Source organism: Arvicanthis niloticus, chromosome 28, assembly GCF_011762505.2.
Source record: "Arvicanthis niloticus isolate mArvNil1 chromosome 28, mArvNil1.pat.X, whole genome shotgun sequence".
NCBI lineage: Eukaryota > Metazoa > Chordata > Mammalia > Rodentia > Muridae > Arvicanthis > Arvicanthis niloticus.
The window spans coordinates 5,001,721-5,029,023 of record NC_133436.1 but is presented as its reverse complement, the minus strand read 5'-3'; the positions used below and the strand labels follow the sequence as shown (position 1 = coordinate 5,029,023).

Genomic DNA, 27,303 nt, shown 5'->3' with positions numbered 1-27,303 from the left:
AGAAAAATGCAAACCAAAACTGTTTGGGGAATTCGATCTCATCACAGTCAGAATGGACACAGACAACCAAATGCTAATGAGGTCCCAGAGAGTGGAATCCTGGCGGCAGGGCAGGCGGAGGAGGTGGTGTGCGAACCACACCAGTGAAGCTGGCAGAAATCAGCAGGGAGGGTGTTCAAGAAGCTACAACGTGGACTTGAATGACCTCACTGCTGGGTCTGCAGGACAGACTCAGAGGGCAAAGTCGGCAAGCACTACACAGAGGCTTGCTACACAGAGGCTTCACTGATGCAGTGTAAACAACAGTCAGGTGCTGAAACAGCCTAGCTGGTCACCAACCAGGGGATGGACGTAAGAAAGGTTGGAGAGAGAAAGGGGTTCTATTTAACTGCAAGGGAAAAGGGAGTCATGTCCTCTGTAGGAAAGGGGGTGGAGTGGGGGGAATCACTGTTAAGCAAAATAAGCCAGACTCAGATAATTCTCATACATCATCTTTTATATGTAGAATCTATATAGATTTAAAACTCTCCTCTCCTCTTCTACCCTCTCCCTCTCCCTGTCCGTGTGTGTGTGTGTGTGTGTGTGTGTGTGTGTGTGTAAAACAAATCACATTAAACTGAAACTTTCTTGTACCAGGGAAGTATAGCAAGCAGCCAGACAATGTCGCTTGACCACACCTCCTTCGGGCTGTACAATACTTCGTCGGGTCTCCCAATAACGAACAATATTAAGCAGCTTTTCTTAGTCATTCAGACACTTATCTCTTTGGATATAATGAATATTTAATATAGCACCTTTTTTAGAAACTGCAGTGAGTGTCTAGAGAGTGTACTTAGTAGCTGGGCACAGAGTTATACTGCTGACTGTGCCAAAAGACTGCATACAGTCAGCAAAAGAAGCCAGCACCTCCGTCTTTCCAGGGATAGACTCATTCATGACATCGAGACACAAGATCCCGAGCAGAAAGAGCGGTGTTGGAGGTGTTTAATACCTGGTCTCAAATTATGCTGTGGAGCTTACAGTTAAAAAAAAAATCCAGTGTGATAAAAGCCTAAAAAGGCAGGCACCTGAATGGAAGAACAGACCCAGATGTGAGCGCCTAACTCCACGCTTGCTAAAAACATACGAGAAAGGTGGGTGTCTACATGCAGAAGAACCGAACAAGACCCATACCTCTCACACTGCACACAAATCAGCTCAAGATGGAGAAAGGACTTTAATGTAAACTGACTCCAGGAGCTGACACTCTGTCAGCTGAGACACGGTGGGTCCATCTGTCAGATTCCAAGGTCTCAGGATCCAGCTGAGAAGGTTCAATAAGTAATGTCTGCAACTTGAACCAACTGTTACATCTTAGAGATGCATCCAATTATTTAATGGCCTTTGGGGTTGATCACTGTGTGGTGCCTATGGGTATATAAGTAAGTGACACTCCATTAACATGCACATTTAATATGTACGTTAATTAACAAGCTGGGTAAAACAAAGGGCAGTCCTTCTCAGACTGATGCTGATGAACCTGAGGGAGTGGTACCCTCTTAAGGATCTGAGAAACAAGGTGAGAACATGTCTCAAAAATGCAAGGGGTGCAGTTCCCAAAGGATGACACCAGAGGTCACGCCAGCCCCAGAGCCACCTCCTTGGCCTCATTATTTGCGATTTAATCTACAAAGTCTCATTTTGGTTCAACTATATGAAAAGCCTCTGGGAGAATTTTGTGGTTTGGTGGTTGGTAGTACACTAGAATTTGTTCTTGCCTGAAAACTCAACCATCAAGCAAGGATACACATGCTGCACACAGTTTCTGCATACCTGCTTATGCACAGGTGTGTGACAGTCGCAAAACAGGAGGCTGTGGACTTGAGAGGGATTTGGGAGAGGGGCTACAGGAAGGAAAGGGGAGGGGGAACAGATATCTTTATATTTTAATTTTAAAAATTGTTGCTGGGAACTCTGCCATTTCCCAAACCCAAGTACCTCTACCAGCACTTGCAGAATGAAAGGGAGGGGACAAGGCCATCATATTCACAGCCACACCTATGCCTAGGAGGACCCCATAGGTGTTCATTGTGAAAACCCAGCCACTGTCACTGGTGGGCAAGGCTTAGCTTTAGGACTTTTGGGAGTCTGGATGTTGGAGCACTTCGATCAGCCAAGCCTTTCCTGCCCCAGTACACTGTATTTCCACGTTTATTCCCTTCCTAATCTCTCCTTCATCCCGCAGATGTCAATTCTCTACCAAAGCCCCTGCACCTACTTCCACCTCAGCTTGGGCTTCCAATGGACCAGTTAAAATTGCCCAGACAGGAGCCAGGCCCCAGTGGGATACAGTACAGCTCCAGCATGTAACAACTTCTCCATGTACTGATTCCAGGAAAGGCACAGCCAGGATGCTGAATCACACTCATGCCAAACCTCAGGAGACCCAGCCACCCACCTGGACATCGCGTCCCAAAGCTCCCTGTCCTAACCAGTCTACTTTAAACACCTCCTCTCCCTGCCCTCCACTCGGAGGAACCCTAACCCTGTTCAAGTTCAACTGCCTGGGGCAGACAGGCTGCTGATCCTAGAGGGAAGGCGCCAACCAGGATGGAAGACATGCCCTCGGTCCTCACAGGGCAGTGATGCCTCCTGCATATCTGGCTGTGGATACAGATGAAGCACTGACTCAGGTGGATGACTGCTCACACACCCTGCTCTGGCTCTTTCCCCAGTCTCATCGATGGAAAAGCTGGAGCTTCTTTGTGCTAGTATCTGTATCAACACAGGGGGCTGGATGTATCCCCTCCCCCTGTGTCCACCCTATCCCCTCCCCCTGTGTCCACCCTATCCCCTCCCCCTGTGTCCACCCTATCTCCTCTCCCTGTGTCCACCCTATCCCCTCCCCCTGTGTCCACCCTATCCCCTCCCCCCTGTGTCCACCCTATCTCCTCTCCCTGTGTTCACCCTATCCCCTCCCCCTGTGTCCACCCTATCCCCCCTGTGTCCACCCTATCCCCTCCCCCTGTGTCCACCCCATCCCCTCCCCCCTGTGTCCACCCTATCTCCTCTCCCTGTGTTCACCCTATTCCCTCCCCTGTGTCCACCCTATCCCCCCTGTGTCCACCCTATCCCCTCCCCCCTGTGTCTACCCTATCCCCTCCCCCCTGTGCCTACCCCATCTCCTTCCCCCTAAGCCTACTCTATCCCCTCTTCCCTGTGCCCATCTTATCTGCTCCCTTCTGTGACCACACTATTCCCTCACCCTGTCCCTACCCTATCCCCTCTTCCTATGCCCACCCCATTCCCTCCCCCCTGTGCCTACCCCATCACCTACCCGCTGTGCTAAAATATACACCCTTAAATCATTTAACTACAAACAGAATTAGTATCAGTGGAAACAAATGCAGTGTTTCCAAATCAGACATTCACCCCCTCAATCTCTGCTTCTTAAATGAATGTGTTGTCCCATCAAACACTGGGTTACATGCAAGAGGCTAAGTAAATGGGTGGTAGGCTGTGCCACCCAACAGTTCCTGAGACCTCACAACTCGGGAAACATCACAGAACTCTGTGTATGAGAAGCTGTAGGCAGCAGAACCATGGAACAGATGCTGTTTACAGCTGGAGATTTTACAACAAATCCCTCAGATCAAACCCACGTCAGGCAAAACCACAAGCTTCTTCAACAAGTGAATGGGCCAGTAGCCACCCATCAAAAGGGAGTGCTCCTTCTAGAAAGCAAGCATTAATATTATTCTTATTTATGTTTGTGTAATGTATAATCTGTGTGTGTATGTGTGTGTGTGTGTGTGTGGTGTATGTGTATACATATGTGCAGACACATGGGCACATGTGTGTCCTGTGTGTATGAGGTGTGCATATGTGGTGTATGTATATGTATGTATGTATGTATGTATGTATGTATGTTGTGTGTGTGTGTGTGTTTGTATGTATGCATATGTGCAGACACATGGGTCCATATGTGGTGTATGTGATGTGTGTGTGTATGTGTGTGTGCATATGTGCTGTATGTATGTGTCTGTGTGTGTATGTGTGGTGTATCCCAGAATGAAATGTCAGGTGTCTTCCTCTACCATTCCATAATATATTATTATTATTATTATTAATTATTATATTCCTATGTGTGATACATATCTGGGAATGCAGGCATGCACACAGCATGGTTGGAACGTGCACGCTCGAGGACAACTTTTGGTGATGGTGATCCCCTTTCACTGTGGGTTACAGAGACGAGACTCAGATCAACAGGTGTGCACACCAAGCACTTTTACCTGATGAGCCATCTTGTTAGTTTTGACTTCAAAACACTGGAAATGACCCAACTGCGCTTTAGCTGAGGCGTGACAATGCCAAGTGGTCATAGGCGGCTCAGCAACACACCCTATATAGACCAGGGCTGAGGAGGACCTCACAGCTGAGGTTCAAGACTCGAGACTGACTGGAAGTGGTTAAACATTACTTGATATATACAGAACTAGGAAACAAAACAATAACAGAACCATAGCAATAGAGCGCCATTTGGTAAGTGCAGAATTAGATAGTCAGGGGTGTGACTGGGACGGGAGACAGCAGTGTCACAGGTGTGCTGTGTCCTGAATCAGGTAGGAACATGAACCTAGATGTGTTAAAACCCACAGCACTGGACACCAGGAAAGTTCATAGCCAAGTATTCTTCACATATCTGGCTGTTGCTTGTGATTACCTGAGTCAGAGGCTAGCCCTGAATCAGTCTATAAAGAGATTCCATTGTCTTGACCTGGGAACAGGCTCAGAAGGCTGCTGAGTGAGGTAAGGGTTAGGGGGGTGAACACCTTCTTCAGCTGTCTGGCTCACAGCCTGCACGAAATGTTACTCAAGACTACATCGTTGTGAGAGCATGAAAGCCTGCTGGAGTCAGGGAAGAACTCTTCGTTGTCCCAACAACACAGCCTAACTCAAAGCCATGAACTATCAGAGCAGAGCCAAGGGGGCCTGAACGCAATGTAAAGAGATACAACCTATCAAGCTGTCACTCAAGGAAAAACCATCACTGCAGTGAAACGATGCAATGAATGCAAATATCGTCAGGGAAAGGCGGGCAGCCTGAAGCTGGTTTCTACAGGCTGTCATAAAACTGTGACTTGTGAAGTGAAAAGGACACAGAACATTTTTCACATTGGGAATGATGTCACTTCAGAACAAAGGAGAAGAGGCAGCCAGCATTCTGACACACAGTACATGAGGTAGATTCTCAACCCAGTGAGGTACTGTATGTATGGTGTGTGAAGTACAGAGCTCACGGGGCCTACCCCTGAGGAGGAATCCACAGACCCCTGGCCACACTGTGCAGATCAGGCCAGTGTACAGGTCCTGTGAGGTCACACATCACCTATGGCTCTGCCTTGGACAGATGCTGGCCACTGTGTGGGTGAGGAAAGCCTGCTTTTCCACAACCAAAGGCATTTTTAAGTGTACTTACAGAAGGTGACAGAGAAACTTTTCAAAGGAATGAAAAAAATTGAAATAAGAAAAACAATAGCTATCATTCAACAAAGATTAAAAAAAAAAAAAAACAGTTTGAAATCAGAAAGAAGTAGAATTCATGATTCCCCAAAACCTCTGGAGTAACCATTCAGACACACAAACAATGGCAGGTTGTCTGTCTACCTCATCTCAAACAGCAGCTGAGAAACCTCAGAGGAGCTGTAGAGGGAGGGGAAGCCGCTGTGGAGGAGGAAAGGGAAGCTGAGCTAGGAAGATGGTTGTCCTCCTGCCTCCTTTCTGCAGCCAAGGCTGGGCAGGCCCCACCTGCTGCCTGCACCCCACAGCTCAGTTATCACTGCCCTGCTGCATATCTCTGTAACCTTTCTCAGGGTTCCCACTAGCTCACCTAAGAACTGCCTGTCATGGGTCCCCATCACCTCAAGGTTCCTTTCCATGTGAAATGTACCCTGAAAATAAGAAGAGTTGGGGAAGGACTAACAGCTCCCTCAGCTGTTTGCATTTCAAAGCCCTGAAGTGTTTTCTAAATATCCTAAGATACTCAGCAGTACTCAAAGAGAAAACCATCTCAATGACCCACTAGGGTGCCTTTCCAAAATGCTCACCCACTTCTGTACCAGGTGCCCCAGCCCCACGTTAAACCACCCTGAAAGACTCTAGGAGTCTAGGCTAGAGCATCAAATCCTTGGAAAGAGGCTCAGAGACCTGTTTGCTTTTCCACCCATATCTCCATCTAAGCCACAGGGGCACTAAGCCATCCTTCATGTTAAAAGTCTGATTGAAGTGACAACCACTGCATCTCCTGAGTGCTATTGGGGAGTCATTCAGGGGAGACCTTGGAAAGAGATATGGGAGCCCAGCCTCTTGGATATCCCTTTGCAAAATGTCATCTCTACCCACAACAGGTATGTCCTCCTGTAGCTGTGACATCATCAGGCTTGTGCTACACCCTTTTATCTCCAAAACTATAAGCTAAATAAACCCCCTTTCTTTGTTAACTGGGCCTGCTTCAAGTAATAAAAACAGATAAAACAGAAGGCTAAAATAATAATTTGAAGTACAGCTTATCACCAAATTCTCAGATTTCCCCCACTGTCCAAACCCTTTCAACTTCCATGATAAAGCAAAAGCAACACTGTGTCCTCTGCCTTCCAAAGACTCCTAGTCTGCCCAAACTGAACTATTTGATAGACACAAAAAGTGATATTAAAATAAGTGCTCTGCACACCCACTGAGAAAACCCACCTAGAGGTCTCACGTACTGTTCTGTTGCTGTGAAGAGCCACCATGCTCAAGGCAACTCTTCTTTATAAAGGGAAGCATTTAATGGGGGGGGGGGTTGCCTGCAGGTTCCTAGGGTTAGTCTATTATGATTTTGATTATGAATGGAAGCAGACAGGCATGCTGCTGAAAATGTAGCTGAGGGCTTCACATCCTGATCCACCACTAGCAGGAAGGGAGGAGTGGGGAGGGAGGGAGGCAGGCTGGGGGAAAGAGAAAAAGAAATAGAGACAGAGACACACAAAGACAGACAGACAGATAGACAGATAGACAGACAGACAGACAGACAGACAGACAGACAGACAGAGACAGGCAGGTAGGTAGGCAGGCAGGCAGTAGACCTGGTATAGGCTTTTGAAACTTCAAAGCTGACCGCCAGCCATGTACTTCATCCAACAAAGACACCCCTGCCCCAGTAAGACCACGCCTTCTAATCCTTCCCAAACAGTGCATCAGCTGGAGCCTATGCAAGCGTATGGGCCTATGAAGGCCATGCTCCTTCAAACCTCCACGGGTGCCTTTGACTGTGTTTGCTGTAAAACTTTAGTCTACAATTCATCTCAAGTATCTTGAGCAACAGCCATTCTTTCATTGGGCATTGTTTCTTCGTGTTAATAACATCTGCGGCCTTTGTCACACTCGACTGCTCGGGGAGTGGGAGGCCAGTCACCTCTCCTGTCCTCTGCTCAGTCACATCCCCTGATGTCTCTCCTCAGAGGTGAGTGTAGGTCCTTTCTTCTTGATACATGGCTTGCTCAGATTGTACTCTATTTTTTAAGATTTTATTTTTATTTTATTTTATCTTATGTGTGTGAGTACACTGTTACTCTCTTCAGACACACCAGAAGAGGGCACTGGATCCCATTACAGACCTTTGGGACTGCACTCAGGACCTCTGGAAGAGCAGTCAGTGCCCCTTAACCATGGAGCCGTCTCTCCAGCCCAAACTGTACTTCTCACCAAATAATTTTAGCATTTTATACTTGGGATTCAAAATGTGCTAAAGCTAAAAGGAATATCCACTGACTGTACTTGAAAACACTGAAACCATACTGTCTTTATAGCAGCCTGTGACCAAATGCCACGCCTTTACGTTTCAGGCAGTAATACAAATACATGGAAAGTCTTGCTTTGATTTCCAAGTTGAGCCACTACTTTGAGCCTGGCACAAGTCCGCAGTTCCCATAGCCATTGCACCTGTGAAACAGTTAGTGTGAGGTGATCTGGGAAGGCAACAGGTAGCTGGAACACTGAAACTTGATTGGCCCCTTCCTACTACAGAAGAAGATAGGCCATGTCATGACAGTTCACTCAAAAACAAACAAGCAAACAAAAACCCTCACATTATCAAATATTCAAAGGTATTTTAGGACTTTGGTTAAGTGTCCTAGAAGGTCCAGGTTCCACAGTGCCTGCCCACCTCTCCAGCCTCCTCCTATGATATTCTAAAGAGACTATGTCTGCTTTGAAGTTTTCTCATAACTACCCCCTCCCACACAGCTCAGACCACTGCTTTGTAAATCCCCTCCTCCCCTCTCCTTTCAGGCTCTCAGAAATCAAGCCCAGAAGTCCTACTCCCTGCTTTTGCTGTTTCTCAAAGCTCTTCAGTCCACATCGGAGGGCTAGAGTTTAAATGTTTTGTTAAACTCTACTACGCCAGACATTACACTAGATCTTTCTAATACGTGCAATCAGCAGTGCTGAAACAATGTTACTGTTTGTTCTAAGCGCTCCATGACTTCTCAGCAACAATTTGAGTCTTCCAGGTGCCCGGATGCCTGATCCCTAAAGCACTGGCCTCAAACCCAGCAAACACAAGAAGTCCTGTAGAGCCTACGCAAACTAGGTCAGCAGGCACTGAGACCTTGTATTTAAGTGAGATGGACATAGTTTCTGACCAGCCCTGGGGGTGACAATTCCCACGGCCAGGAGTCACTGATAACACCTTCCAATGCTGGCTTCACCACCGAAAGATGCCTGAGTCGTGTCTCTGTCTCTGTGCTCTGAAGGTCCGGAACATCTAACCACCACGATATACAAGTTCCCTGTGGGCAATAACATAAGAAATACTGTTCCAGTGGCACTGCGAGAAGCCAAGGACACAGGCAGACAGCCATTCTCAGCACAGAAGCCAGGTTTGACTGGCTGAAGGCCAGTACTGGATTTTCAATGTTTTGTTAAACTCTCCTATGCCAGACATTACACTAGACCTTTCTAATATGCGCAATCAGCAATGCGGAAACAATGTTACTGTTTGTTCTAAGCGCTGGATGGTTTCTCTGCAACAACTGAGCTTCTAGAGAAGAGCAAGTTAGTTCCTTGCTCCCTTTTCTCCAGTTACACCCTCCCGGCAGGTGATCAATAAATACCTGTAAACTGGTGGCTGAATGATTAGTCAGGAAAGCACTTCACACTGGGTCACACACTAGGTACAATTAGCTAATGGCAGTTAGTGTTTCCGTCAACTTGACACAAGTTAGAGTCATTTGGGAAGAGGGTAGCTTAACTGAGAAAATGTTTCCGCCAGACTGACTGACCTGTGAACAAGAGTATGGGGCAATTTCTTTATTGAGGGTTGATGTGGGAAAGCCCAGCTGCCTGTAGGTGGAGCCTTCCCTAGACAGGTGGTCCTGCATAGTGGAAGAAAGCAATCTGAGCAAACAAAAGGAAACAAGCAGGCAAGCAGGACTCACCTGTAGCTTTGACTTCTCCTGGTTCATCCTCTGATCCTGACCTGACATCCCTGTGATCAAGTGGGAGCTGAGTCTTGTGAGATGAAATAAAGCCTTTCCTCCACAGTTACTTTTTGGGGTCATGATGGTTTGTTTTTGTTTTTGTTTTTGTTTTTGTTTTTGTTTTTTTACAACAATAGAACATCTAACCAAAATTCTCACTTTTCACAAGCACATTTCTACTACTAAACTTTCAGAAAAGTCTTAAGATGTAGACTTAAAAAACTAAGAAACTGTTATACCACTATTCTTCACAGGTTTTTATGTTTAAAAATCTCTCATCAGTAATACAACAATTTTAGATGCTAAAAATAATTATATCAACTAACATTTAAATAGCATCTTTTTTTTTTTAAATATGTGCAACCAGGAAAGAAACATTGCATAAAAAATAACCTGAATAAAAATAAGTCTTTTCTAGAATCTAATAGTTCATAAAGTTTTTTATTCATTTGAATCTCCCAGAGATAAGGCTTTTGCTCAGAAACTGAAATGGCTTTGGATGCATAATTAAAATTCATCACCAACTTCAGAGATCCACTACTAAGTACAAAACAGCTTCGGAAATCAGTTTGTCCCATAGCAAAGGAATATGCTTGAATCAGTTTCCAAAGTGCTCACAATATTATAGTGATGAGACTTAAATATTCATGGTATTAGACACTCAACACTCAACCTGAGGTCTGATTCAGAACCACAAGCCACCTCTCTATCAAGCTGCACACTTAGAGCATCAGGGTAACGGAGACCCAATTAACAGAAGTCAGGCAATGTATCAATTACTGTCAGGGCTGTCTCCTATCTAGCCTCCAGTTGGTAGGCTCATGGTTATTTATATAACTCACATCAAAGCATTCAACACACAATGTCCATTGCCAAAAGCAAAGGAATGCGTGATTTCAAAGTCTTATGTTGTTAGTGTAATGTCAATGGCTGAGATAAAATAATCAGAGGAAATTTTTAAAATCATTCTAATTTCAAAGAAAAGTGTCCAAAATTATGTTCCATGAAAACCATCTCAGGCGTGGCTTGTTTTCCTATTCACATTGTGTACGTCGTTTGTTAGTGTCCTGCAGCAGGCTACACCCTTGCCAAGCTGTGTGTTCTGGCAAAGAAACTCATGCCTCATTAGTCTATGGTGCCATTACACTAGACACCAGCATAGAAGCCATCTGTTTGATATTAACCAGTTTAAATATAGCTAAATCTGAATCTTGGGTTATTGAATTGTGGCACGATTTAAATCTCTATTCTAGGTATTAAATGCCTAAGAATTTCATTGGATAATAATAAATCCCATCTCTGGAATCAGTACTAAAGGGGAAAGTATCCGATAACTATGATTTTGTATAAAAGTGAAAACTATGTAAATTTTTAAAATTTAAGGTAGCCGATGGCAACAAGACTTTCATTATTAACCACTTAAAAATAGTACATTAAAAATGGCAATAAAATAAAAATAGTAATCAAGCACTTAAAAAAAAAAAAAGCAATGGTTAGCATCTATTCTAGAACACACCACACAAAACCACAGGCCATAAAAGACAGCAGTCGACCAACAATTTATAAAGCATTTAGGCTGATTCACCACCCTCGGGTACTAAATAAACTTCCTTCTTTGAATATTTAACGTGACATCAGAATGTGGGGCCTTATTAAGTCTCACCTTAAATATCATCATAACCTCAAGGACACCAAGTGTGGTCACATTGAGTGCTACTTCACTGCCCTTTCTAACACTGCCCGCGCTGGTAAGCAAAGGACAGGAAACATTGCTGGTAGTCCACGTAATGTTCTGTCCATCTTGCCCGAAAAACACGGAACTTTTTTTTTGCAGTATGAAATCCTGTCCCATCTTGGATACTCTTGCAAGAAGTTTGGAGGACGGGACCTCTGCATAGCCTCCTGTTTGCGCCGTGCATGGACACAGGCGTTCAGTGCTAACTGCTTATAGAAATCCCTGAGTCCCAAAGGGCACTGATGGGGACTGTCCTCCGCAGCTCACATACAAACGAATACAGTGCAATGTTTCATGAAATTAAGTGTGAAATACAATTCTTTCCGAGACTTGGTTTCTTCCCAAATGCATCTACGGGTGTTTGATGAAACAGTTGGAAACTCTCTACAAGTTATCCCCTGTTGGAAGCACTCTCGGCTGGCTTCCCATGTGAGCGAACCAGCTAATAAGGAAAATAAGTGCGAACCCCAGCTCCAAACATCACTTTACAAAGGATCATTGGGAACTTGGATCCAAGGTCAGCTTCAGAAAACAATGTTCAGTGCTGGGGAGACCACTCAGTGTGTAAAGCCTTGTGTCCTGGAGCAGGAGTGTGATTCTAGCCCCCATGAAAAAGCTGGGTGACTGCTTAGACTTGTATTCCCGGTGCTGGGGAGACAAAGGCTGAGACCCTGTCTTGGAAAATAGGTAGATGACTCCTGAGGAGTGATACCAGAGGTTGACTGACTTCTGCGCTCATGTAAACACATGTGCAACACATAACATACACACATGTATATACACTCCGCAGACATACACATACATATACACACATACAGAATTGTTTGCATACACACATGCAGATGCCGCTCGGCAGTGCATAAAATGTTATACCATGGACTGGAAACGGTAAGAAAGCAATGTAACTGTAGAGAAAACATTAAGAGCACACACTGCTCGAGGCCTAATCTGAACAGTCAAGCTGTGACTCCCACCCCAGAACCCCTTTCTCTTTCCCTTCCCCCACCAGACTTCCCTGGCTACAAACTGCAGGGACAAGCTAGTCTTCCCATCAGATATCCAAAAAGAAAACAGTGCGTCACAACTTTGCCTTGTTTGTTAGGCCAGTGACCCTTTAACACGCTCTGAAGACCGCAGTAGAGCTCAACACGCTATTTCCGGCATAACGGCACGAGTTGCCTTGAGGGACTGAAAATATGCACAAGCTGGCTCTTCTAATTCAAAAGCCTGGTTGTGGAGTCTCAAATTAAGTGTGAAAAGTCAATGCAAATATTACACATAATATTTATACAGACAGCGAGGGAAAGGGGGAGGGAAGGAGGGAGGGGGAGGGGGAGGGGGAGGGGGAGGGGGAGGGGGGAGGGGGAGGGGGAGGGGGAGGGGGAGGGGGGGAGGGGGGAGGGGGAGGGGGAGGGGGAGGGGGAGGGAGGCTGAGATACATCTGGTATCTGGCCCCACACAGTTTGTATAATGATGGTCAGCATTTCTGATACAACTCACTCCCTTCAGAAGCTTTCAAACGAGCTTGGGAAAGATACGCCTAGCACCAGCGTGACATGTGACCACAAGCTGACAAGAACCACTGGGCCAATGACCATCCAGCTTCCTGTTTCTGCTTTCCCATGTGCCTTGATGAACTCTGTGCCTCTCTGGAACCATAAGCTCAACAAATACTTCCTTCTGTATACTGTTTTGTTGTTTGTGGTGTTATTTCACAGCAACAGAAAGGTAACTGATACCATATGTAGTGTGTATGTCTGTGTGCACAAGGGTGCAGGTGCCCTGGGAAGCCAGGGATATCAGATAGATCCCCTGGAGCTGGAGCAGAGGTTTTGAATACCCCCACATGAGTGCTGGAGGCTAAATTTGGTTCTGAAAGAGCAGTATTTGCTATTAACCACCAAGCTATCTATCTCTCAAGCCCTTATTTAAAAAAAAAAAAGTTTAGTGTTAGCTTACATAGCAACACTAAAGTTGATTTTTAAAATTGTCATCTGTAAGAACTAAACTCAATTTTACATTCCATGCTGGCTGGTTTTATGCAAGCTTGACACAAGCTAGATTCATTTGGAAAGAGGAACCTTCAGTGGAGAAAATTCTTACAGAAGATCAGGCTAAAAGCAGGACTGTGGTACATAATTCTTAATTGGTGATAGATGATATGAGAACCATTTATCAGTCTATTGTGAGCGCCATCCCTGTACTAGCAGCCCTGGGTGCTACAAGAAAGGTTACTGAGGCAAGCCAGTAAGCAGCACCCCTCCATGGCCTCTGCATCAGCTCCTGCCTCCAGGTTCCTGCTCTGTTGGAGTTCCTACCCTGACTTGCCCCAGCTACAGAGGGTGTCCTGAGAGTTATAAGCTGAAGTAAACTCTCTCCTTCCCAAGTTGCTTTTGGCCAAGATGTTTAATCATAGAAATAGAAACTCTAAGACATGTTCTCTAAGTATGATGTATTTACATTACATTATCCCTTATCACATAGTAAACTGAAATATGCATCCTGTGCTTGTATGAGTGTATGTGTGTATACATGACATGTGAGCGTGCATGTATGTGTATGCGTGTATGATTGTATGAGCGTGTACATGTGCATGAATGTGTGTGTGCATGTATATGTATATTTGTGAGTGTATTGTGAATGCGTGTGCATACATGTATGTGCATGTGTGTGAATGTATACACATGTGTGGGTGTGTGTACATGTTGCATCTATGTGTACATGTGTGTGAATGCATATGTGTGCACATGTGTGCACATGTATGTACAAGTATGTGTACATCTGTGTACATGTGGGGGGTGTACTGTGAACATGTGTGTGAATGTGTGTTTGTGTACATGTGTGTATGTGTGTGCTTTTGTGTAGAGACAAAAGTTTGGCATTGAGTGTTTCCTCTCCTTCCTTGGGTTTCTGAGGCAGGGACTCTCACTAAACATGGCACTCCCTGATTTAGTCAGCCAAGTGGCCAGTGAGCTCTGATATCCAGTTGTCTTCACTGCCATACCCACCCCTACATACTTGTGCCTACAACTCTACCATGTTCTTACATGGATGTTGGAGATCTGGACTGAAATCGTCATGCTCGCGTGGCAGGCACTTGAGCAAGGCTGAGCCATCTTCTCACCACCCCACCCCACCCCCATTAGCCAAGATGGCCTTCAAAGTTCAGCCATGCTTCTCAAGCATCAAACATCTCAAACAGTTTTCCAGCCTCTGAGATTGACAGTGATGGAACATGCTGGTCAGCCCTCATTCCTAATTACCCAGGATATGGTCGTTTTGAGAAGAAAATGCTGATCGCCAATCTGTTGCTTTTCTTCCTCTTAAACTACACAAGTGCACACTCGTACTTGTAGATATTTTACAACTCACTACGGTTACTTTTTAAACTGCTTCATATATCAGTGAGAAAGCCCTCGTTTACAAATATTTGCTTTTATGATAATACGTTCAGAAACCATAAAGACTTACTGAGAGCAAGAAAACTACCTATATTTCTACTACATCCTGAAAGCAATCACTTCTGTATATCAGAGAGGTTAAGACTGCTTGTCACGCTAAGAAAATACTCCCCCAGAACTACGATTTTGTTGTTAACATAAAAGTTTCTCAAGCAGAAATTGTGTGTATGAAGAAAACAAGCATAAAGATGAGAGACCAAGTCTGCTCAGATAGCCAAATATATATATCCATTTAGAAACAGAAAAATTATGTTGTAATATTCAAAGAAAACATACTTGTATTTACTCATCTTGGGAGGAAACATATTTGACCTCACAGATCTTTTGAGTCTATATTTCTATTTTCATGACTGTAACTGTTTCTTAAGCAATTTATGTTTTAAAAAAATGATTAAATTAAAAAAAAAAAAAAAAAAAAAAGCTGAAGAAGCAGATTCCTGGTACAGCCCTCGCCCAGCATATACGAAGCCCTGTTTTCTATTATTTGAACTGCACAGGTAACTAATTAATTGAAAAAATAAATATATTTCAGAGAATAAGAGAGGAACCTGCAAAGGAAACCTGCACCCAAATATTTTATTTTTGATTCTTTCAGTTTCGTGCATCCACATAAGGGATTTTATTTTAGTCCTTTCCAGCCTCCTTCTACTGAAACTCTCTTCCCAGCAAGCCCGTCTGACATGGGTGACCCACAGGGCTGCCTGCATGATCGTGGGAAGGTTCTTTATGGGAGCATAGGACAGTCATCAGGGAATCTCAGATTTAAAGCAGCTCTCCTCCAGTCTCTGCTGCCTCTCTACATTGCATCAAAAAGGAGGGCCACCCTTGTCTTACGGCTGGAGGCTCCTTCATGATGAACAGTCTGGTGGCCTCCATGACTATGAAGGAAGAAAGGGTCAAAGATAAGCCAGTTCCTCCTGCAGTCTACACTGTGGCTTCAGAATGCCTTGTGTGACACATGATGTGTCAGATGTGCACACAAACTGCAATCTTTTCATCAGTAATAATTGTTGGCATGGTCTGCATCCAGACTGTGCTCCTTTGGCCAATGAAGCAGTTGTCTGGAGTGTGCTGTGGCCCATTAGGTAGAAGGACCTGTTGAGGCCCTGTAGCCACTGAAGCACACCCCAAACCTGTGTGGAACCCTGTCCTCTATCTCTCTTCCCAGCTGTCGACATGAGCTCTTTACTCTTGACACAAATCCCTGCCACTGCCACCTGATGTCTTTGCCAGAGGGCAAAAGTTACAGAGCTATCAAATCAGGAACGGGAACTAAAGGAGCCTTTTCTTTATAGTTCATGGCCTCAGATACCACCTTGTGGTGAGTCAGGTGACTAATACATAGTAAGTATTAAATAAATTCTCAACAATTATTTTCCAGGTCTTTTTTTAAAAAAAAAAAAAAAAAAAAATTAAGGATGCTTCTCTTATATTTACTTCTTTCTGACAATGTTATCTTTAAGGAACAAAGTTAAATTGACAAATAAAATGCCAACATGCCTCTATCTCGTGTTTTGTTTTGTAAAAAAACATGAAAATGCCCTCCTTATGAGCCAGGAACGATCGCACTAAAATCAGTCCTCGCCCAGCCTGGGCGAGTGGCAGCTCACCTTCTGCTTTGTTGTTCTTCCTCTTCAGCCACTTTTCCACGGTCTCTGCACTAACACTTTCAGAGACGAACTCATCTAATACCTGGGGATGGAGAGAAAGATAGGCCTTCACCTTTTCATCCGTCAAACCTGCAAGAGAACCGGAGAGAATAACATTCACCTATGCGGCATCTTCAGACAGGAAATGCGTGGCAACCAAGACACACCACTGCTAAGACTCAGTAACTTCCTGCTGCTACAGAGAGCTGGCAGAGGCAGTGTTGCTTACTGAGAACCAGGGTTGCTGCCCAGCATTAAGGACACAGCTTTGGAAGCACATGGGTGACAGGCGATAACTCTGCTGCAGGATGCCATGAAACGGTAACCACTTACGTTCAAACTCTAGGATGGCATTCTGCCTTACCAGAGCCAAGCTGAGGAGTGAAAAGTCAGAACTTTTTACAGTTTCAGGTGTTAGTTGGTAAATCATACCAAAGAGCTGTTCCCAATTGCCAGTTCTGGGGGGCATGTGAGCCAGGCCATGCCTTTTTATTGTATGTTGGGTTGTATAAAGCACTTACTACACCAATTAAACCTGGCTTTGCACCATGGATGGATGTCAAAGGGATGGATGACTATATTAGGCATTGTTCATCTTCACTGTTGTGAACTCAAGATTCCTCCCTTCCCATGGGCACTGAAGCCGGTGCTGTAACCCATGCCAGTTCAGGGTGTTCTTGTCATTTCTCCATCACTGTCAGAAGTAAAAAAATTTCACCGAACTTTCCACCCCCTTGAAAACTATTGGCTATAAATAAGACAAAGTAATCTTATATGTTTTCATATCAAAAATTTGAAATCAAAACAATTTGGAACATAAGTATGGTGTGAGAATTGTTCTCAATACCCTATGGTCACTGAGACTGAATGAATGTCCGTCCCTGGGGATGGCCAGATGACAGCACTAGAAGAACCTTACCTTTGACACAGACAAGAGGGGAACTGAGTCTGATTTTATCCTTACAGAGGGTAGGCCACACATTTCCCCAGAAAAAACAGAGCATTCATATGTGTTCATTAATTCTGCCAGTCACCTAATACACAATTGTCAAGACCTTACGGCTGAACAGGGTAGCCAAAACGGCAGATGGCCCCTTTCATTAAACCATAGACAGTAACACAATATGCGCACATCTCTGAGAGAAGAGAGGGAGACCTATTTTATCCCTCACAGGGCAAAGGGTACCCGTGGAACAGAATCCGATCTGGTATTTCCTGCAGGATGCTAAAGGCAAGAGTCCCCCTGAGGAGTGCTCACCTGATAGGGCAAGGCACATCCCTAGATAGTGAAAGAATTGGACATTGGAGTGAAGGTGGTAGGTAGAAGACAGATGATGTAAATAAGGACAGTACTCTTTTTCCTATGCCCACAAAGTTGATTGTTCAGGATTCCCTTCCACCACTTTGATGACATACGTCACGGTCCCCACCCTAACTTTCCACATGCCCTTGACGTCTGTGTTCTTGTCACCTGCTCACTCTGTGAATCAGGGGTCTCAGTACATTTTCAGTCTCTGGTCTTTGAATGTTCCTCTACTACCTCAAAGAGGCACAGCCTGTGAACCTAAAGGAGCCACCTCCCCATTTCTTCCTGAAGGGATTTTTACGTCTCAGCCCTCCTTCCCTATGGTCACTACTTCCCTATTTCCCAGTGAGCTGGGCTACGTGTAAAGTTCTAACTCGGGGTCCTTGTTATTCTGGCACGTTATGGGCTACACCCTGTTTGCAAGTTGTATATTACATAAAGGACCTGCACCCAAAATACATTCTTAAAAGTCAACCTGAAGCAAGCAAATGGCAGGCTTTTAAAAATGGACCCAAAGCTGAACAAACAGCTTAACAAAGAAGATGTGAATATCACAAATAAACACAGAAAAGGTACTAATTGGTCATTAGTGAACTGAAGGTAACATGAAAACAAGGCTCTCAACTACATACTTATTACAATGGCTAATGTCCAAAACCCGGAGAGCAGTAATTGTGGGTGTGGAGGCAGAGCATCAGTCCTACCTCGATGCTGGTCAGCATCCAAGAGGTATGCTATTCTGGGAGATAGCTTGTTAGTTTATTATCACATTAAATAAAGTTGTCCTGCATGACCTAATAATATTATCCCTCATTATATGCCATGTTAGCCCAATCCACGTGGAGATCGGTGTCCTCTTACAGACCTGCATGTGAACATTTTGTGAAAGGCATTCTTCCATAATCTGCGAATTCTGGAAGCATCTGAGAACTAGCTGTCTTCTAGTATTTGAAGACAAATTGTGTACGTCTACTTAACTGTTAGCTCATGAGAAGAACACATAATGAGACGCCAAGGAAAGACCTAGGTGAGAGTCTAGGGAGATAAGCCACTCTGCAGGGTGGGGGCTATGCAATTAAGTAACTGCAGTTATACGACACTGGGGGAGTCCAGTAGGGCAAACAGAAAAAGACTGGTAATTGTCTGAGTCCAAGGAGAATGGAGGAAGACTGACTGTGTGAAGCACAGTAGGTCTTGTGGAGGTCAGAACATTATTCTGTGACATTTGGTGGTAAATATATAATGCCATACACTTGTCAAAACCCACAGAATCTTACAGCACGGTGGATAAAACCATGATCCATGCCCGTGTTTACAGAATGGAAGGCTGGACAAGAACGATATAATATGACAAAAATGTCAGAACAATTTCCGCTCCTGCAACGAGCCCCATACCATGTGCAGTCCACGTGCTCTTCATTCGCACCCAGCAGTGTGTGGTCACTGTGAGTGCTGAGATTCAGGAGGTTTGTCCTTTAGGACGCATCCCGTCAGGTTACAAACTTACACGCTGGAAGAGTCATCTCACATCAGCCTCTACCTCATAAGACCTACCCTGGCCTAGCCTGGGGATAGGAGTAGTCAATAAACCAGCCCCACATCTTAACCCTCTGTCTGCCTACGTGAAGCATTTAGACCAAAAGCAACTTGACCAGAGAGCCTCCCTAACCGCATGCATATTATGTATCTATATGATACATATTATGATATCTATATGATACATATTATGTTATCTATATGATACATATTATGACCACGACCCCAATTTTAAAAACCTGAGTATTGAATCTCCAATGTGCTCCACTGGCCCTCCCCCTCTACACATCCCAAGTTAGTCATGGGGAAACTGAGATTGGCCTCAGGTGACTCCAAGATGAAAAGCCCTCGGCAGCATGAGCCAGCTGTCCCTGGGACATCAGGGACACACATCTCCCTTCTGCTCTCTGGCTGTGAACTCTCAGAGGTTACGAGCCCAGCTGTGAGAACCAACTCATCCTGAGCACAACCATACACTGGTTCCTGTGAGCCATCTAGTGGCTCCAAGTTCAGGGGTAGTTCTAGAGGCCATGGCACTCAGACTGCCATGCTGGGGAAGGCATCAGTGAGCATCTCGTGTGTTAGCAGGGGGCTGGGAAAGCTGAGACACACTTGTGGCTGCTGGAAACCACCCAGCTCCATAAGATCCCAGACACCCCACCCTGCAGCCTCTCTGCTCCTGCCTCAGTTACTGCAGCCTCAGCCTTCCCAGGTTTTTCCTTTCTCTCTTTTGTTTCTGCACAAAAGACCCACGCCTGTGTGATACTTCCTGAGAAGGCAGTAACTTAGTACTGTAAATAACCAGCATCCTTCTAACATTCCCAAGCCACTGACACTCCATGCAAAAAAAAAAAAAAAAAAAAAAAAAAAAAAAAAAAAAAAAAAAAAAAAAAAAATCCTTCATGTGCTGCCTGCTGTGCTTAGATAAAAGTTTATGAGTGTAAAGACGTATGCACAGTTCCTTCTCAACGCTTGTCAAATACAGGAATAGATTAATAGGCTCTAAACTTTCTTTTGGCATTGTTTTAAAAGGATGAGTCTCATACGGAAATCACCACGGGGCAGCCCTGAGGTTATGGAAGAAACAACTCCGGAAAAACGTTGCTGTCACTGTGGCAAAGGAGAAAAGCAGGAGGCAGAGAGAGGACAAAGGTCTTTGTAGCACTTAGGCTTGCCTCTCACAAATGTATGTGAACATGTTTTCGTTATACCCAGGCACATCCCATGGAAAGGGGCTTCATCCAGGGTCCTGTACTGACCCTGGTGTGATATATGCTGGGGCCTCTTACTGCTCCTGCATCAGCAGCTTGAGGAGCCACAGGGCTTCAAAGATAAGGCTTCCAGGGCTCAGTACTTGTATTTATCAAAGGCCCCTCCCACCTGGCCCCCAAGACCACCACTGAGGTAAGCATTCAAAGTTACTTTCAGAACTCGAACCACAAACTTGTCACTCTCGTGGTTTAAGATGAAGATGGAGAAGGTTTTTAAATTTCTGGGCAGGCCTTCTAGGAGTAAGATTAAGACTGAAATATTCTGCCTGCAGGAAGTCTGGAGTGGGGAGGATTTACACCCCTACGTCTCACCTCAAGATTTCAGTAAGCTGGTAGCAGGCTAAGGCTGCCTCCAGTAGATGCAGGCATAGATAAGGGCCACCTCCCCAGGGGGCTGCTCTAAGCCTCCATGTTTCCAATGCTCACCACAGTCAAGTCAAGTATGAGGGTCTGCACACTGTACTATGTAAGTGACGCTCGCTCAGCTACCGGTCTTCCTCAGAGAGGCTGCCTTTCTCTCATGAAATCCAGACATGCCTTTCCTCTAGAAAACCTCATGTTGTTGCTTTAAACTGCTATAAGTGGTCAAAAGCCCACATCTGGCTACATGTTAGCAGCTAATGGCATTTCAGAAGACCTAACGTTTCAGATACAGCCATGAGTGCTTGGGGCCTGCCAGACATGGAAATGATCCCACCAATTGTTCTCTCGGTAGGGCTGTGTACCAGAAACTAGTTCATGGGATAGTTTCCAGCAGCACCACCCAGGGAGGGGAGACCAGAGCTGGGGGGACAGTGAGAGTGTGCTGAGGAGACAAACGCAAAGGAAGATTGGTAAGCCAGGATGAGAACTCTGCCTCAATGACATACTCAGAGAATAAGAGTAGGGCAGAACCTTGCAGAAAAGACAGAAGCACCAGTAAAGGAAAACCTCAGGCTATTAAGGCTGGACACGGCTCCTCCAGGCTGATGGTAACTTAGTTCAAATGGATGGTAAACTGAAACAGTCGATTTTGGCTAAAGGCACAAAGAGTCCCTAAAGCTAGAGTCTGGTCGATCCCATATGGAAACGACAGTGTAAAGATATTGATAGTCACGATGTCAAAATCGAATTCTGCTGCGTCCAAATGCTCAGACACAGGGAAACAGTCTGAGCTGCAAAGTGACAGGACAGAGCTGTGACAGCTTCTGCTATCACATGGACAGTGATCTTGTGGACAAGTATGTCTGCAGCCAACAGGGATGGCAACCCTGCCTGTTGGTCAAACCATGTCCATGCTTAAAGCAATGAGAACCTTTACGTCCATCCTTGTCTACAAGTTCTCAGTGCAGGACTTGATAAATGTTCTTTAAAAAGGGTTTCATAGATCCTCTCCCGCAGAAATGAGTTGTGGAATTGCATGCCCTGTTTTAAGAATACATTGGGCTGGAGACCGCTGACTGCTCTTCCAGAGGACCTGAGTTCAATTCCCAGCAACCACATGATGGCTCACAACCATCTGTGATGGGATCCGATGCCCTCTTCTGGTGTGTCTCTAGACAACGACAGTGCACTCACACACATAAAATAAATAAATAAATCTTTTTAAAACATGCAGTAAGATACTTAAGAAAGTAGGGAAAAGAGTTTCATTTGATTTACTGTAGAGAGGAGGAAAGCAAGTAAGCAAAAAGGCCATTGTGATGGTTTGTACATGCTTGGCCCAGGGAGTAGCTTGGAAGGTGTGGCCTTGTTGGAGTAGGTGTGTCACTGTGGGTGTGGGCTTTAAGACCCTCATCCTAGCTGCCTGGAAGCCAGTCTTCTCCCAGCAGCCTTCAGATGAAGATGTAGAACTCTCAGCTCCTCCTGCACCATGCCTGCCTGGATGCTGCCATGCTTCCACCTTGATGATAATGGACTGAGCCTCTGAACCTGTAAGCCAGTCCCAAATAAATGTTGTCCTTCTAAGAGTTGCCTTGGTCACGGTGTCTGTTCACAGCAGTAAAACCCTAACCAAGACAGCCATGCAAACTAAATTCTAAAATTAAATTTAGAAAGGAGACTAGTTGCCATTATTTCTTACGGATATTTAATACCTGAATCAAATTATTTTTTTTAAGAAGTCATACCTGGGCCTTGGCAGTTGCTTGGTGGGCAGGATGCTTGCCATTTGAGCATGGGGAACTGAGCTGAGATTTCCAAGACTCGGCTGATCCGAGTAGCCCGGTAATTCCAGCACTATAGAGTGGAGACAGGAGGATGTCAAGGGTCAGGGAAAGACAAGTATAAAAACTGAACTGGAGTTCAGTGACATTAGACAGCAGAAGAGGATCTCTGACCTCCATGGACACAAGCCTGCCTATACACACACGGATGAGGCGCTCTGACCTCCACGAATACACGCCTCCCAACACGCACATGTACACAGATCAAAGAGGGGGAAAGAGGCCTCATCTCTACTTTCAGTCCTTTAGAGCCCTGAGAAGCTCTAACAGTGCAAAGTCCCACACCCTCTTGTCAAGTATTCCCCGGGAACAACCCCTTTCACTTGTTAAAAGGGTTTGAAAAGACAGAACTGACAGATCAGAAACAAAGAAGATCAAAATTTATGCAAATCTTCTCAGAATGAGCTGAAATCATCCCCCCTCCCCACCCAGAAAGCTAGAAAACTCCCTTTCTGCACCAGCTCTAGAAACAGTGACTAGGACTGAAAGTTCTGAGGCCACTGGAGGGTAGTACATTAGGCCAGTGTGGGTTCTACTGCAAGATCCAATATCAAAGGATGGAGGAGGGAAAAGGGGGATGGAGGAGGGGAGGGAGGTGGAGGAGAGCAGAGTAGGGGATGGGGAGGGGGAAAGAGAATGAACAAAACAGTTTCTTAAACATCTGATCATAAAGTTGTCTAGAAATGTTATTTTTGAGAATTAATTTATAAAATGATATTACTACTGTAACCTTTTTGACTCAACATCTGGCTTATTAAATAATGTTGAGGCCTGACTAGCAGGCACTAATATGTGCCTTAGGGTAAATCAGAATTGAGAACACACTGTAAATAAAGAAAACAGATGATCTTCTGCAAGGCTGATAAGGACACATATAGTAGTTATTGTCGGGGCAGGTGAGAAACACAATGGATCTCTTACGGAAGAGATCTACTTCAAGGCAAAGAGTCTGACACTGCCAGAAGGCCCAACAGGCATGAACCTACATTGTGAAAATGGCAGAGCTGAGGTTACAAGCCAAGTGGAGTAGGCCAGTTAACTCTCAAAGCCAGACTCCAGAACCACTGTTGCAGCTAGGCACCAGCTTCCCAAGCATCCCTAAATAAATACCACCAGCTGAGGAGCATGTGCCCAGAGAGCCCGTCAGGGACGTTTCCCATCAAACCATGGGAGCTCGTTCACAGGAGCACACTGATGCAAACTGTTCTCAGGGCAAAGGTCCTGATACTCACTCAGTAAGTGTTTACTTGGTGTTTCCGCAGAACACTTACGTCTGCAGTTGATGCCCAGCATATAGCAGCACAGTTAACTTTACGAGAGGCCTCTGATGCCATCGAAGCCTCACAGGAGGATGAACTGACAAACTGAAGATAAGTGAGGCCAGAATCTACGTCAAAGGAAACTCTGGCTTGAATAGTGACCACTAACATCAAAACAGGACAGCAAATACCAGAGGTCCCAGAGGAAAAGACAATGGTCTGGGTTTAGATACGCTGGACCACGGTTGTCTATATGGACGTTTCCAGTATGCTGTGGGGAATATAAATATGCAGCTTAGCAGGAAACAGAGCAGAGAGGGATGTCCGTGAATCATCCACGCTCAACAGCTGGAGAGTTAAATGGGGCTCAAGCACGAGGACCACAAGCAGCCATAGAGGACCTGGATATGAAAGCTTGCATCTGTCCCAGGAACACTGGGAGCTCGAGAGCCAGATAGCCTAATGGGTCCCGTGATGAGCTCCGGGGTCAAAGGCAGACCCTGTCTCAAAAAGACTGGAGGGGGAAGCTACTGAGAAAAAAACCATCAGCCTTTAACATCCACACATCCCTGTGTAGGCCAGTGTGCCAACATGAGTGTCAGCAGATGCCGTGTACACATGCACAAACACATACACATACATGCACAAACAAATACACATATGCACATACACACAAATACATTCACACACAAACACACACTCACAAACATATATACATACACATTTACATATACATATACATACACACTCACTCACATATATATACAAACCTATACATATGTATTCAAACACACACATATACACACACACTCAAACATATACATACACACACAGATACACAACAGAGAAACATACACACACACACAGTCACACATATACACACACTGAAACACACATATATACACATACAATCAAACACATACACATATATACACACACTCAGACAACATACACACACACTAAAAGGACTGAGAGTTCCTAAAAATACTTCTTACCAATCAATGCAGCAAAGAAAATGCAAATTCCCATTTTTGTCCTACACTGTTTTTTTTCAGAAATTATAAAAGAAAATTATATTGTATATCGTCCCATCTGAAGAAGTTTGTCTCTCTAGAAAAACTCAAAGCAAGCAAATTCTTTAATTGAATTATATCCAGTCTTTTGAATGATTCTCTTCTCTGTAAGTGTCGAGATTCTAGACCATTTTGCAATAAAAAACATTCTACACTTACAACAATGGCTCCTCTTTCAGAGGACTCTGGTTCAACTCCCAGCCAGCCACATGGTGGCTCACTTCTATCGGCAAGTCCAGTTCCAGGGGATTAGATGCCCTCTTCTGGCCCTCTTGGCACCAGGCACCCATGTGGTGCACAGACATCTGATGTACAAAAACACCTGTACACATGAAACATCTTTAAAAGCTGTTTCTCCTCATATAATATGAAGACAGCTGTACATGATCCGTCAGTTAGAATAATTTATCATAAGCACACTATGTAAAATGAAATATACCCAAACTTAAACTCATAGAACGCTTAGTTCATAAGATATACACGTGTGGAGTCATGGGATCTAGATACTGATTTCATATGGGATTACAGAGAAGCATGCTCAGTGATGTAATTCTCAAGGAGTGCCAACACACGGAGATGCCAGTGTTCAACCTCATGGTGAGAAGGTGATTGCAGACTCCCAATGTGAGTGAAGTCCTGCCCCCTCCATCTCACAGTCAAGGCCTAAGGGGAAGCAAGCACAAGGGCTGTATGAGAAAACAGCTACATACATGTAGAAGCATGAGCCATTACTACTACAGCTCTCAAGCCTCAGGTCCAGTGGTCCACGTGATACGCAATCACTTCAGACGCAGAAATTCCTATATACCCCCATTATATACAGGAGAGCTCTGAGGCAGAAAGGGTCAAATATGAGAAGCAGTACAGACATGCAATTTGTACTGGCTGGTTCTGTGTCATTTCGACACAAGCTAGAGCCATCAGAGAGGAGAGAGCTTCAGTTGAGGACATGCCTCCATGAGACCCAGCTCTAAGGCATTTTCTCAATTAGTGGTCAGTGGGGGAGGACCCAGCCCATTGTGTGTCTTGCCATCCCTGGGCTGGTGGTCCTGGGTTCTACAAGAAAGCAGGCTGAGCGAGCCATGGGGAGAAAGCCAGTAAGCAGCACCACCACTTCCCACATGGCCTTTGCAGATGCTGCCTCCAGGTTTCAGCCCTGCTTCAGTTCCTATCCTGACTTCCTCTGGGACAGACTATAATCTGGAGGTGCAAGCCAAATTAGTCCTTTCCTCCCCAACTTGCTTTTTGGTCACAGTGCTTTTGTTGAAGCAAAAGAAACCCTGCAACAATAAACAACAACAACAAAGTAGTTATTCCTACTTTTTGGAATTAAAGAATATAAAAGATCTGCCAGGATGCTCTTTTCTTACACACACACACACACACACACACATTTGTCAACAGAGTATGCTAAGTACACATGCAGACATACACATACACACAAATACAATGTCCCATGTGTGTCTTTTGAAGGCAGGAAAAATGAATGGGTCAACTGATTTGATATATACACAGCCTTTCCAGCCTGTTTTCTAGATTTATAAAAATAATAATTATCATCTAGCTCGTAGGTTCCATTAGATTCACAAATAATGCATGAAAATGGATAGAAATGGCTCAAAACCACAGCTACAGTAATGAGACAAATGAAGACCTGCAATGTGTACATACATGTGCGCATGTGCGTATACATGTATGTATGTGCATGTGCCTTCCCCAGCCCTCCCACTTGGAGATTCAGGGTGTTCAAACAGAAGGGTGTAGACATTGTGAGTCCAGTATAAAGATTAATAAGCACCTCTCAGCTGCCATCCTTGACTGAAACCCCTCCCTCCTCCCAGGAATCCTTCAAACAAAGGTCTCCAAGCTTCTCCTGGGGGCTCAGTATTTAAGGCTTGATTGCTCAGTAGACTTTTCAAGGAGTCGACTCCCAAGAGCAAATCATTCCAGAGAGCAGAGCTGCTGAGGAGTCCTGAGTCTCAAGAGCTGAGGGTTGCTCCTCACCACACAGTGGACCAGGAAGTAGAAGATCCTCCAGGAGCTCTGTCCTGCTTCTCAACTTTGCACCTTAAAAACCAATGAGAATGAGGCCTGTGGGACCTTGTCTCGGTCTGATGAGACACAGTGAAATGACATGGAGATAGTCTTTATGAAGCAGGCATCTCAGAAATAAATTCTAAGCCCTTACACCAAGCCTGTTCAGATTTCGTAACTGAAAATGCCACCTACGGCTGCCGGCTCTGGCACATGCCCATGGGGCAGTTACAGCTAGTGTCAACAGGCTTCATCCTCGGCTAGTCCTGCAAAGC

The 27,303-nt window shown here is 44.9% G+C and overlaps 1 protein-coding gene across 1 annotated transcript in view; it reads right to left on the bottom strand.

Moving 5' to 3' along the window:
• Pde10a (phosphodiesterase 10A) overlaps positions 1-27,303 on the bottom strand; it is a 171,042-nt gene that overhangs the window by 67,163 nt on the left and 76,576 nt on the right. Inside the window, 1 exon segment of the mRNA XM_076926631.1 lies at positions 16,307-16,435. Coding sequence (XP_076782746.1) covers positions 16,307-16,435 — 129 coding nt within the window.